Source organism: Pteropus medius, unplaced genomic scaffold (genome assembly GCF_902729225.1).
Source record: "Pteropus medius unplaced genomic scaffold, Ma_sr-lr_union100, whole genome shotgun sequence".
NCBI classification, from domain to species: domain Eukaryota; kingdom Metazoa; phylum Chordata; class Mammalia; order Chiroptera; family Pteropodidae; genus Pteropus; species Pteropus medius.
Window position 1 is genome coordinate 2,367,947 of NW_024340695.1, and position 13,726 is coordinate 2,381,672.

The 13,726-nt window shown below is 44.3% G+C and overlaps 1 protein-coding gene across 1 annotated transcript in view; it reads left to right on the plus strand.

The window, feature by feature from the left end:
* Positions 1 to 13,726, plus strand: part of PRKCH (protein kinase C eta) — a 197,890-nt gene that overhangs the window by 116,885 nt on the left and 67,279 nt on the right. Inside the window, exons 7-9 of the mRNA XM_039864425.1 lie at positions 102 to 229; positions 3,003 to 3,146; positions 3,316 to 3,489. Coding sequence (XP_039720359.1) covers positions 102 to 229; positions 3,003 to 3,146; positions 3,316 to 3,489 — 446 coding nt within the window. The remainder of the gene's footprint in view (positions 1 to 101; positions 230 to 3,002; positions 3,147 to 3,315; positions 3,490 to 13,726) is intronic.

Below are 13,726 nucleotides of genomic sequence, written 5' to 3' on the forward strand. Positions count from 1 at the left end.
CAGTTCCTCTGTCATCATCTTTCAGGTTATTAAAGTTCTCTTTCGCAGCACATGTTGACGTGGCTCCTTTCTGAATGTGGACCCCCTTCTTTTCCTTCCAGTATGTAAAATGAATGTACACATCCGATGTCAAGCAAACGTGGCCCCTAACTGTGGGGTGAACGCAGTGGAGCTAGCCAAGACTCTGGCTGGGATGGGCCTCCAACCCGGAAATATTTCTCCAACCTCGGTGAGACTTTGTTTTATTCACCTGTTGTAATTTAGAAGTTGTTCACATGTGGTAACCCTGAATGAGCACATGTGGCGTAATCAAAGTTTCTAATCTCAGCAAACACAATAAACAGATTTATTGCATTTTTAAAGAGCATTTTGTTCCACAAATCAGATTCTACATACCGTTATGAGACAAGAAATAATGAGCATGCAGATATAGCAAGAAGCAGAAGGATTTTTTTAATCAGCTTCCTGTCACTGTGGTCTGGTAAAAAGCTTGGAATCCAGCGGTCTGGGTTATGCTCTTGGCTGGGCCCCTGGCAGTGCAGTTGATGGGTAATGGGCCTCAGCTTCCGTTGTTATGGAAGGGTTGAACTTGAAGATATCCGAGGGTCTCCACAGCCCTGGAATCCAGCAGTTCTGCAGTTTTTGTTTATAGATTGTGAATTTATCTTTCAAGTTTAGCAACAGATAGGAGTTCCTTCCTCTCAGCTCCCAGGAGTGGGTGGAGTTGTATCAGTTGCCTTGGCCGGTTCTGTTTTGCCATCTCCCTGAGTGATGCCCCCTGCCGTCATCCATTAGGGTCTCAGTCACTTGCCAGGCCCACATCCCATTGCTGCCTTCCTAAGCAGTGTCTGCAGAGAGCTGAGAAAGAGCCATCGCTATGGCTGATTTCCGAAAGGTGTAGCTTGATAGCTGGTTCAGGAAAATTCTAGACTTCACTGTGAAATATCTCTGGGCACCTAGGAAAGGAAGTACAATCACTGTCAGGTTCTTGGTTATCCAGAACACGTCAGCACCAGCCATCCCATTGCCTTTTTACTGAAGGATACCTGTTAGATCGGGGACTTGGACTGACATTATATTTCTTGATATTTCAGGAAGACATTGGCAGAGTCCATCAAAGTCTGTCCATTTTGTGAATAGACAGGCAGGATGCTAATACCATGAGAAGGATTTCTAATACACAAATAGCTGTTCCTGAAGAGCAGAGATTAAGGATTCAGCCCACACCAGGGCTTCTAAAATACAATGGGAATAAGCTAGACCATGTAGCACAACCTCTAGGAATGGACAGTGCCATTTGTCCTATGTCATTTGAACCAAATATCTTTAATATTATGATATTTAATAATGGAAAAACCAAAGATACCTGTTACTTGACAGTACATTAAAAGGAAACAGAGAAACTTGTCTATCAAAAGAGAAGAATGGGTTAAAAATAATTTGAGGAACACTGGCTTAGAGTTTTCTGCCAGGGCCAGTCCAACCAGGGGAAGTATTTAAGTGGAGGAAGTAAAATTCAAGCTGGTAAAATTTTTCTCTCTTTGAAAAATTCATGATCAGAGATCTGGAGGAGAAATTATTAAAACGATTGGATTTTTGTGATGATCCATTTTATATCTTGCTGTCACTGTTTCATTTGCTTGAGTAGGTAATAGTTTCAGGCTATTGTGCACTGTTTATTGCAAACATTGCTTAGAAGTTGCCCCAGATAAGCTTTTAAAAACATCTAAATAGGTCAAAAGCTCCAGGATGTTAGATTTTTGATCTATTGTTTAGTGGTAGCTTGTATTATAAATGTCCCAAGGTGAGCATCTGCAAGTCACCTTGCCTTTAGGTAGCACCCTCTCCGTGATGGGACTGTGGAACCTACTAAGGAGGCCACACTTCTGGTTCAGTGTCGTGAGATTGGAATTCTCATGGTACTGGTGTCAGCCTTCCTAGAGTGCAAGCTGACTGTGTAGCAGAAGTCTTCAAAATTAACACTTTGGCTTAAAGAATTCGGTTTTCGGAAAATTATCTTAATTATGATGATCATGACGATGACAACGTAGCTCATTTTATTGAATGTGCCAGCTCCGATCTAAGTGCTTTATATGCATTTATTCATTTAATCCTCATAATAACTCAAGCTACTGGTGCTGTAACATCCCCTTTGTTAGAGAAGGAAACTGAGGCACAGAGATGGTGGGTAGGTAACTTGCCCAAGGTCAGTGGGTTAGGTTGCAGAGCTGTGATTTGAACCCAGGCAGCGTGCTTGAAAGCCTAGACTCCTAATCCCCGCTTTGAAGATTTGAATATTTGAATATGCAAGAATGTTCACTGTGGTGTTATATGTTCACTGTGGAGATCATCTATACCTCAAACAGTAGGGAATTAGTGAATAAATTGTGATATATCCACAAAATGGAATATTGGTCAGCCCTTAAAACTCATGTTCTTGGAGGATATTTAAAGATTTGGAAAATATACATGAAAAAATGTTAAAAACATGAAAAATGTTAAAAACAATTTTATTATATTAAAAATTAATCAAGTGGGAAGACAGGTGTGCGTATGTGTGTGTAACTGTTTAAAATATTGTGTAAATAATGTTGCTTGATTCACTCATGTCTTGGTATGGAGTGGTACTTGATCCTCTGAGAAAACATGAAAACCTCTCTTTGGGAAGTGGACACCAGGTGGCGCTCTTGGGATCCGACCACCCCGTAGAAAGCAGTCGCAAGAAACTCGAGGGACCAGACTAGCGTTTGTGTCCCTATACACGCTCATTTGAGCACAAACTGAAACTCGGTGGGCTCGGATATACTTTTAACTGATTCTTTCCCAGATACAGTAAGCACAGATTAGGAGCTCATGTGGGGATGGTTTCGAATGGCAGAACCTGACCACGTGTCAGACTGAAATGATTTTTCCCCATGTGTTATAATGAGGGCAGGGCTGCAAGTAAGATCTTCATCCGTAAGTGCTTCATGCCCACGCTGTATTTCTTCTCTTCTTTGCAGAAGCTCGTTTCCAGATCTACTCTAAGACGACAGGGAAAGGAGAGCACCAAAGAAGGAAATGGGGTGGGGGTTAATTCTTCCAACCGATTTGGTATCGACAACTTTGAGTTCATCCGCGTGTTGGGGAAGGGAAGCTTTGGGAAGGTGAGTCTTGGCTTTCACTGTTTGGGTTAAAGTAAGCATGTAACATGTGTGTTGTTTGAGTGTGTGCATATGTATACACACATTTCCCACATGCCATTCCCTTTTTACCCTGTGTATACCTATTCCTTAAGAACTTCAAGAGTTCATGCTCCCTCCTGCTTTGCGGTAGGTGATGCTCGCAAGAATAAAAGAAACAGGAGACCTCTATGCCGTGAAGGTGCTAAAGAAGGACGTGATCCTGCAGGATGACGACGTGGAATGCACAATGACTGAGAAAAGGATCCTGTCCTTGGCACGCAACCACCCCTTCCTCACTCAGTTGTTCTGCTGCTTTCAGACCCCTGTAAGTATGACTTGCATTCAGTGCCCCCATGGCCTCCTTCTTTAAGAGTTGAGACGATAAGATGTTGATGATTTTATGTAGTATGTCAGAAACTTTGGGGGATGAGCTCCCATGGTAGGGCCACATGAAGGTACCCAGTGACTTCTGATGACCTCTGGTGGAGAGTCGAAACCAGTGAATTAACCCTCCCTTTCATGCTGTCCTGGAGAAAGGTCACTTTGAGGGTTGTGTCCTAAGATTGAAAAGCTTCACTAGCAGAGTGAAGATTACAGAAGTCTAAGAATAAATGTCATGGGCTGCTTATCTTGGTGACTTTGACCTTGGCTCTACTCCTAAATGCTTAACAAGAGTTCAGACCAGGGTAGACCCAGAGAGGGCACCTTGGTTTGTAATGTCCCAAGACATTGCTCCTGGCCTTAATGAAGGACACCTGGCTCAATTCTTTGGCCTGATTTTGGGATTAGAGTCTGTTTACCCTGTAATGATGTGCAATTAGGAATGCTTTTGGCTGCAGTTAACAATACCCAACTAATAGTGGTTTACAGAATAAACAGCAAGAATGAGTTTAATTCATTAGTATAAACTTTTTCCCTGTAAGAGTCTGATGGTAGCAATATTAGAGTTGGATTAGTTGCTCGGTGACATTGGGCCTCTCTTTTCTTTGGAGTCTTAAGTTATTTGCCACAGTGTTCAACGTCACACCTCATATGGAAGCATCCAAAGCAGGAAACATGGGCACAGGCACAAGGGATGCATGGGCCACTCCTTTTATCAGGGAGAGAAAAATCTTTCTAGAATCGAGTCACCTGTTCATCCTTAGTTGCAAAGGAATCTGGAAGAGCAAGTATCTAGCCAAGATAAGCTGGTTTACCGTGGTAGACTCCCACCAACTCTGACTTATCCCCTGGGGCGGGGCACTGTGCAGCCAAGTTAGCACTGGGTGCAGAACTGGGCTTCTGCTGTCAATGAAGAGAGATGGCTCCTGAGAAGGCACTAAGAGAGTCTGCCACAGATATTTCAGAATCTTCTTGTAGTCAGAAGATATTCTGGGACTGAATTTGGGACATGTCCCTTGTCTGTGCTACCATCAGGGCAGTAGAGGGTGTGGTGGGAGCAGGAGCAGGACATCCCACCTGGTTCAGGATGGTGCAGGAAAAGTAACAGCAAAGCTGGAACTAGAAGGGTGAATTAGAATTAGGCAAAAAGAACGAAGGTGAATGTGCTATGTAGGGTAACAGCATATGCACGGGTGTAGCAGAGAGCGCGAACATGAGATGTGAATATATAGCTCAGTGTGCGTGAAGTATGGAGGTTGAAGTATGGCGAGAATTGAAGCTGCAGAGGTGGCCAGGACCAGCCCGTGAAGGGTCTTGTAAGTTGTGTTAAGAAGCATGGATTTCAGTCTCGAGCAAATGGAGGAAATTTAAATAGAGAAATGACATACCAGATTGTACTTTTCAACTATAAAACTAATTTTTTTGCAATAGATAATATAAGCATCCTCCAAATATCCATATCCTTTCTCTGAAAGAAACAATTGTTATTACTTTCATGTGTAGCCTTTCAAAGAATTTTTTGCATGACAGCATACATTCATGCCACATATATGCATTCATGTTTATTTTTTAAAAATGGTACTATACATTGCCCACCATTCTATACCTTTTTTTTTTGAAAATGTAATAATATATCTTTGAGATTGTTTAATATTTGTATATACCTAGCTGCCTCGTTTTTTTAATGGCTGCATTTTAAGACTATGACACAGTTTATTTAACTTGTTTCCTGTGGTTATATGTTAGGTTGTACCTGGTCTTTTAAGTCAATGTGGCAGTGAGTACCCTTGTGCTTCTATCTTTACATAGTGTGCTGTTATTTCTATGCGATACACTACTAGAAGTTGTATTGCTTTGTCAGAAGTATAAGCATTTAAAATTTTGGGCCCAATTGGACCTCTCCCCCATAGTGGTTAAAAATAGCTAACATTTCACCATCTATACTAGGCACCGTTCTAAGTGATTTATCTGTATTATCTCACTTTAGCCTTACAGTAACCTTGCGAAGTACATTCCATTACCATCACTCCCATTTTACAGATGAGGAAACTGAGGCAAAGAAATTTAGCTTCCAGGTGGCGGAGGTTGTGACGCCAAGCAATCTGACTGCAGAGCCCAGGCTCTTACCACTTGCTTGCTGAATTTCTAAATTCATACTCTCAGACCACGTGTGAGAAGGCCGATTCCCCCCACCCTCCCATCAACAGCATGCTCTCTGTCATTCTGATGATCAGAGAGATTTAAAAATGGCTTCTTCAGCATTCTAATTTGCATTTCTCTGACTGTGAGTGAGGCTGAGCATTCTCATGTGTTTAAAGGTCACTTGTGTTCAAATCTTTGTTGGAAGGGACTCATGTGCAGCCTAGAGAATGGGTGGGGCATGGAAGACTGGAACCTGGGAGACAAGAGGATATATAAAGGGGATGCACAGCATGTGCTCCTATGCTGTCCAAGCGTGTTGGAAGGAGCTGGGGGGTCGGCTAATAGCTTCTTATGCCGTGGTTCCTCCTGTGCTCCTTCCTCATGCTTTGTGTCTCCTCCAGACAGCACTAGATTCTCTGCTGTCTTTGCTGCCCCTGCCACCTTGTTCCTGATTCTCTGTTCTCGTGTCTGAGGTCTGTGGTTCCTTTGGAGCTCCAGCTCTGACTGTCCTCCACTTCTACCTGAGTAGCCCTGAAATGCTATTTCCTGTGATCTGTGCTTTGCCTACACAAAGCCCTTCCCCAGCCTCACCCACCCCATCCAGCTGTCTTTTCAGAGAGGAGGGAGGTGATAGCTCGGGCTTGAAACACCCTTGTGAAGAAAGATGGTACCATTTGGTGGGTGGTACCAGTCACCTACCTGTGTTTCAAGTTTGAGCTTCCTGCTCATACCATAAATCAAATGGCAGGGCAGCTACAGCTCAGGTCATCTTCCCAGGGCCTGAGCTAAAGAGCGGATGGTTTCCTGTGACATTAAGTTAGATGATCTTAATCAACTGATAACCTTTGAGTCAGACAGTTGATAGACATTTAGTGAGCCTAGTCTGGTCATGCATTGGCTGTTGTTTCAAGTTACTTGAATAAACAAATAAGTGTCTCATGCTCAACTCCAGGGGACTTTCACCGACAAAAGAAAGTCCCTGTGATTCTATAGAAGCAGTCAGAGGTGTCACCAACAATTAGAGTGCATTATTGAGTAGAGTAGAACAAGAAATTAACCTGGAATGGATTGGGAGCCCAGTGAAAACAACTTATACAATGCAGAATTTTTCAAGAAAATATAAATTATACAGTATACCAAAATATTAGTGACCACGTGGGATTTCCATGGTATTCGTGTTAAGCCTTCTTTAGCATTGGCAATCTATTTTTCCTGGTGAAAGTTTGATATGTGGCCACAAGGTGGCAGTCGTTACTGCCAGGTGAATTTTGTTTTCCTCTACAGGAGATAAAACTGACATTAGGGTTTAGAACTTGTGTTTTGCAGCAGATATCTCCAAAGCAAAGGACAAAGGGGATTTCCCCTGCCCTAAGTCCAGTTGATAAACAAAGTGATGGGAAACAAAAGAATCAAGTGAGTTTTGCTCATGCTGAGATAGAGATATACAATTTTCATTTTGCTATAGTTTGTGCATTCTCTCAGATTTACAAGGTACCAGGCTCCATAATATGCCTGGCACTTACTAGCTATGCATCTGTTCATCTGTCAGAAATGCTCCGTGACTATCGCCATTCACTGTCGAAAAACTCTAAAGAACAGAAAAATGTTAGTTGCTCTGAGAAATTACAGGAGGCAGATCATTACTTTTTAGCTACTCGAGTTGGCAGGCCACCGCCTCTAAAATGAGATGCTAACTTGTGTGTAATGCCGAACTGTAACAGGTACCCTGAGGAGTTTAGCAGTGACATGTTAGAGTCACTCCCAGGCATTTGCAAAGTCTCACTTCATTGTGGAGACCCTTGCAGAAGTGGCACTCCTCCCACGTCCAGCCCAGTGGATTGAAGATCTCTGAAGCCCAGAGGAAAGGAGAAAGTAGCTTGCAGAGAGAGGGTCTCTTAGTCTGGAAGTGGTGGAGACAAGATTCGACTCTTGGTCAGGCTGACTGTAGCGCTGACTGTAGCGCCCGGGCTCTGTGCTCTGACGCGGTGGTCCACGTGCTGTCGTATTACCACATTTAGGCCACTGAATCAGTGTCTGCTTAAGCAACTCCAGCCTGTGCTGGCTGCCCTCCAACCCACTGGCGGGGAAGCAGCGTTGCCCTTGGAAACAGAACACCTGAGTTCTTCCAGCTTTAATTTCGAAAACACTCTGTCTGAATGGTTTGAGCCTACCTGAAAATTCCTTTGGGCCTTAAAGTTCTCATGGTTAAAATGAAAACGGGATTGCTGTGAGGACCAAAAGAGAGAGTGCAGAAAAAATATTCAAAAGCGAGTAAGCTTTTTGTGATGATGACTACCTCTTTTCCACACTAAAGAAAACTGTCCTGGGGTTTCCCCAGTGGCCAGCACAGACCCCACATGGAGAGTACAGTAAACACCCCCAAAGTAGGAATTTTGAAGTTCTTTTTGTTCTTGGAAAAAGCAAAAAGATAAGCAAATTTCACAAATTAATTTATTGAGTTCACTACATAAGATTATGAGCCCATAAATTATTGCCTCCGATTTTTTCATAATGGCATGTTACTTGCAAGTATATCATTAAATTGGCATCCTAATGAGTTTCTGATAACATTTAAGTCCTAATAGTTTGTGAATTATTTGATAATCTTAATTGAGACTCATAAAAACGTTTATACTCTTGGATCCGTTGATTTTATTTCCAGTAATCTAGCCAAAGAAAACAACATAAAGAATATAAAATAAATGTTACATATAAAGATGTTTAATTTTCAGTGGATTATTTATAAGAGAAAAATATTAGTGACAACTTCAGCATTCAGCAGTAAAACTTTACTTAATATAGTATTTGATGAAGATTTTTAGCTAGTAAAGAAATAATCGAGTATTAAGCAGTTAAATGATTATGTGTCAGACAGTCACAAGCACCTAATGTACATTTTTTATAGCAGGCCGTTCTTACAACAGCCCTGTGAGATAAGTACAGTTTCATTTTTGCTGAGCGATAAAGTGAAGCACTGAGGAGTCAGGTCACTTGCCTCAAATTCAGTGTGGTAAATGCCGGAACCGGGAGATTAGAGCCCAGGAAATAATACAGAATCTATGATGATGGCTGGTATGTATCCATATCAGGTTCTGCCCAAGCTGAACTGGCACACTTGGCCACTCCTGCAAAGAAACGGCTGGAAGGAACTCATGGCAGTGAGCTAGCAGGAACTATATGAAGCTAGTAAAATTACGGGCGATTTTTGTCCTTTTCTCTATTTACCAATTTGGTAATGTGGTTATATTTCTTTAACAGTGGGGGTGGGAGGCATTTTTAAGCCATCCTGGGATGCAGGCCTGGTGGATGCTGCCTTCTCTGCTCCTTCAGGTTAAATCTCCTTCACACTGCTTTCATCTTCATCAGGGCCTGTTGTGTCAGCAGCTGGGCCTCCTGGCATTTATGGCCTGGAATCCGAGTCCCCTCACGCCCAGCTCCCAGGGGCTCTCCACTCTGGCTCTCCTCCTGGAGCCCTCAGCTGAGTGCCCAGAGAGAGAAGAACAAAGACTCCGCAATAGCAGGAGGGGGAGTGGCCGAGTAAATACTGGTCAGATGCTTCATTCAGTCTTTGTTCAGAGACCCAGTTTATTGAAGCAAAGGTTTCCATTTGGGAAACATAAGACGCGCTGTGCCCGGGCCCAGGAACTGCCTCTGTGCAGCAGGACCTGGAGCCAAGTTGGAGAGATGAGCCACTGCAGAGCCTCGTTTTTTGGGGAATACTCAAGTTTGCATTTGCGATTTGCCACACTCAGGTGGGCCGCAGGATGCACAGACACTCCCTTTACAGGGCCCGAAGCCCAGTGTTCTCACTTTCCACCTGTTCCTCGACCTGTCGGTTCTTTCCTCAGGACATCCGGCTGCTACGGCTGCTAACGGGGTCTGCAGGATGTCAGCCTCCAAGGGTCGTCCACAAAGCAGGGCACCGGGGTTCCTGGCAGGGGCATAGCTTTCCTAAAGAAGCCACTCCACAAGTGTCAGTCAGCAAAGCAGAAATCCTACCTTTGAAGGTTGGGGGTCTAGGAATCTTGTGAACTAAATGCAGTCAGTTTACATAGCTTGTGCAAAATGATTTTAGTGTGCTTAAATCATACTTAAACTATGTTATGCAAATCACCTTGCAACATGAGTGCAAGGGAACATTCTTTTCTCTCTATGATTTTCTCCATTATCATCGTATTAAATAATAGCAAAGGAGTGTGTGTGTATGTGTATGAGATAGAGACAGAAGACAAGATAGCAAGATAGTCATGCGGCCCTGGAATGAATCTTTCAGAATTTCATCAGGCAGGTGACTACACTGCAACCTTCAGTATGTGAGAGCTCAGAGTTCTAATTCTGGCTTGATAGCTAATAGCTCCCTAGTCTTTAGGAAGGTTGCCAACCTTTGATTTTTTTCCGGATAAACGCTGCTACCGAAATCCTATGTTCTTCCATTAGAGACCCGTTAGCCGATATACCTTCAGAAAGTGACCTTTGGGCTGGCTTTGTGCACATGGTGGGTAGGAGCCTGCCCCGCCCCGCTGCACAGCCCTGTGCGGATTCCAGCTCCGCGTGGATCCCTGCCCCGCCAGCTCTCTCTTCCTTTCCTGAGTGTTCAGTGAGCATCTGGCAGTGGCGGCCAGGCCCGTTTGTCTGCTGAGCTGCTGCCAGCAGATGGCCTGGGGAAAGAGAAGGCACACATGGCCTCTGAAGCAGCATTTCCCATTGCGCTCTGAGCGGCAGTGACCTCCCGGGGAAGGGGAAGTGTCCCTGTGGTGGTGGGTCAGGTGAGGAGAAGGGAAGTAGAGCCTAAAAAGTGGGGAGACTTTCCCCTCTGCAGGGAGGAGGGTTCTGCAGAGGCCCCTGTTAATGCCTTAGGATGGCTCGTGGGTTCTTAGAGCCTAACTGGTATCAGCTTTGCAGAATGGATGGCTGAAGAATGAAACAGCAGTGGTGGCGGCTTCTATCCTTTGAGACACTGGCATTTTCTAAGTGCTTATGTTCATTACCGATGTCTACAGAACTGCGCATTCTGGCATTTTGTAAATACGTGTTGAATGAAATATTTAATACCCAAAGCCATCCAGGGAGGTATAGATACTATTATCTTCATTTAAAAAATCTGGAAACTGAGGTCCAGAGGGGTTCAGTAACTTGCCCTAGGTCACACAACAGGCAAGAGTCAGACCATAGATTCTTAACCGGGTCATCCAGCTGAATAACCTATGTCGTTTCGGTTATCCCAAAAGTAGAAATGTGCTTCCTCTGGAATGTATACCGCTGAGAATAGTGACATTTGGTAGGAATAAAGGCAGTTTTCCACTATATGCATGTAGTTTTGTGGCCTTTTAGGAACTACCTAAGGAAATGTTATATGTTTGGAACTAGGCTTTCTCCTTTCCCTGAGCAATGACTGCCACAAATACAATTTGGTCTGCTTATGGGTCATTTGTTGTAGTTTGCCTTTGGCTCAGATCAAAATAGAAAATGAGCCAGAACATGGTGTTTCCCAGTTGGGCATGTTCCCAGCTATTAATAATGTTCCATCTGGGGACAAAACGCACAAAGGCCATCTCCAGTCTTTGGGTTTCTAGGGGGATTATTTGGGACCTCTGCCTCTCTCCTCTTGAGCTTCTAGGCTTTCCAACATTCTGTGGTAAACGGGGCCGTGAAAATGAGTTGGAAATAAGAGAACCTGAAGTTCATGCTGTTCCTTTGGCTCGCTCTTTTTGGGTAGGACTGCCAGGATGCTTGGTGGGACAGAGGGCTTGAAAGCGTTGGCATGTTTTTGAGCTTGAGGTTATTCAGTTGCAACCGGCCTCGCTGTCACTTGTCGCAGTCATCATTGGTGACCTACAGCTTGCACAGAACCCGCCCCCTCATCCCGGGTTTGACTAGATAGTTCGTGGGTTGTGTGCAATCTCCTTTTGCGTATCTGAGGCTTGCCAGGGTCAGACTGGCAAGGGTCAGACTGGGCCCCATGACGAATGAAGCTCTGTGGTGTGGAGTCATGGTTTTCCCTGGAGGAGGTCTAAGCTGTTGGCACTGTCTCTGCTTGGTAATGGTTCCCTGCCACCACTGGGCTTGGGGCACCCAAAGCAGGAGGTGTAATGAGAAGAACAGCAGCCCAGCCTGCTTCCCTTGTTCACCTTTGCTATTCGTAGTCTTCCTTGTCCTGTTGGGTTGACTGGTCTCTTCACTGACAGCCCAGCACAAGGCCGTGGGGACATTGCCCCCACCCCCCACATTAACCCTTGTGCCATTGAGGCTGACTTGGCTCTTCCTGCCTTTGGTTGTCAGCTAATACCTTGCAGACCCTCTCCACTCTGCCGGAGGACCTTGGCATGTCCAGTCTTCTCTTCAGGGCCACCCACGGAGTTCCTGTTTGCTGTCTGTGCAAGGCGGCCAACTTTTAGTATATTTGTAGAGCAAAAGAGCGCACTGTATGTATTTCAAGCTCATTCCTACCCACTTCTTTAGAATGATTTATCATTTAGGTGTTATGGAGGGAATCTTGGACCTCCTCCCAGAGTCTTAATTCCATTCTTATGGTGTATGGTAGTTTAAACATTAAAATGATGTCACATGTAATCCCAACCAAAACAAAAAAGGAAACCCCTTCCAGCAAAACTCTGCTTTTCCCCTAACACCTGTTTTTCCCTTTCTGTGCAGCAGACCGTGTCTCCCTCCCCTCTCACCTCCTCACACCGAGGGAGCACTGAGCCCTGGTCTCCTTGTGAAGTAGGAGCTAGCACATGCCCACAGCAAGCCCAGACCTTCTAGCCAGTGGTGAAAGGTGTGGTTCAAGATGAGTTCGACACAACCAACAAAGTGGGGAACAGATATGGTGGAGCTGACCTAGAGACTAGTTAACTTTCTCTTCCGAAAGCCTTTGGAATCGAAGGCCTGATCAGTTGACTCGGTTTGTCCCTCCATACTTGGGCTTCAGGACAGATCTGAAGCAGGAAATTTCCTCCCACCTGTCTCAGAACCTTATCCCCACCCCCTTGACCCTCACCAACAGGTCTAATAATTTTAATAATCAAATGGCTAGTGAATTCTCAACCTTCCCAGCAAAAAGAAAATGTCCCTTATTTGTGTAGTGTGATGTCATTTGCTCACTACTAATGTTTGGGGTGGGGTAATCCTTTGTTATGAGGGGCTGCCTTGTACATGGTAGGATTAGCGGCACCCTCTACTCACTATATGCCAGCAGCACCTCCCTTGTGACAACGAAAAATGTCTCCAGACATTGCCAAATGTCCCCGGCGGGGAAGACTCCCCAGTTAAAGACCACTGCCTTACATGAATGTCAGGTGGTCTGTCCTAGATATGAGAAGTCAAGTGGGCTAGAAGATCACTTTACTTTGTAGATGTCAAAGCAAAGTGTGTCAGATCTTCCTTACAAGATATAAGCATTATAAGTGTTATCTTTTTTTCCCCCCAAGTTTGTACACAAACAAAGTTCCTGTTTTGGGTCCCCTAACAGCTATCAGTGGCTGCACTGTGGCACTTGCAGGGACTGGGGCCTTGGGCTGGGAGGGGACAGTAGACGTGTACAGGGTCAGTGGAATGTGAGCTAGGGTTAGCACGCTGCCAGCGGTTCTGAACAGTGAAACCTGCTATGATAAGGCAGAATTAGCAGCCGAGTCGGGGGCCATTTAGGGAGCAAAAGTGAGCATATATTTAAAATTGGTTATGTTTGAAACAAGCAATTGAAATAGCGTAGCTTCTCTTGTTTTGGCGTTTAATGATTATACTTCCACTTTACCATTGAGGTGTTAAATCAGTGGCATTTTATGAAAATCATCTCCACCTTAAACTTACAGAGGTGCCTATCTGTGATAATCAAAGCTTTAAGAAACATTTATCAACCAATGTAGAAAAATGTGCTGGTAGCGATACAAGTGTGCTTCAGGGAAAGCACAAGGCTGTTTTCTTTCTTTTGTCATTTCAAGTTAAAGATACAGTACCTTAGATGCCAGTCTTCAAACCTGAGTGGTCTCTAAATAGTGAAAGTGGACCTTACCCACTAAAGACATGGGCTGTTTCTGTATTGA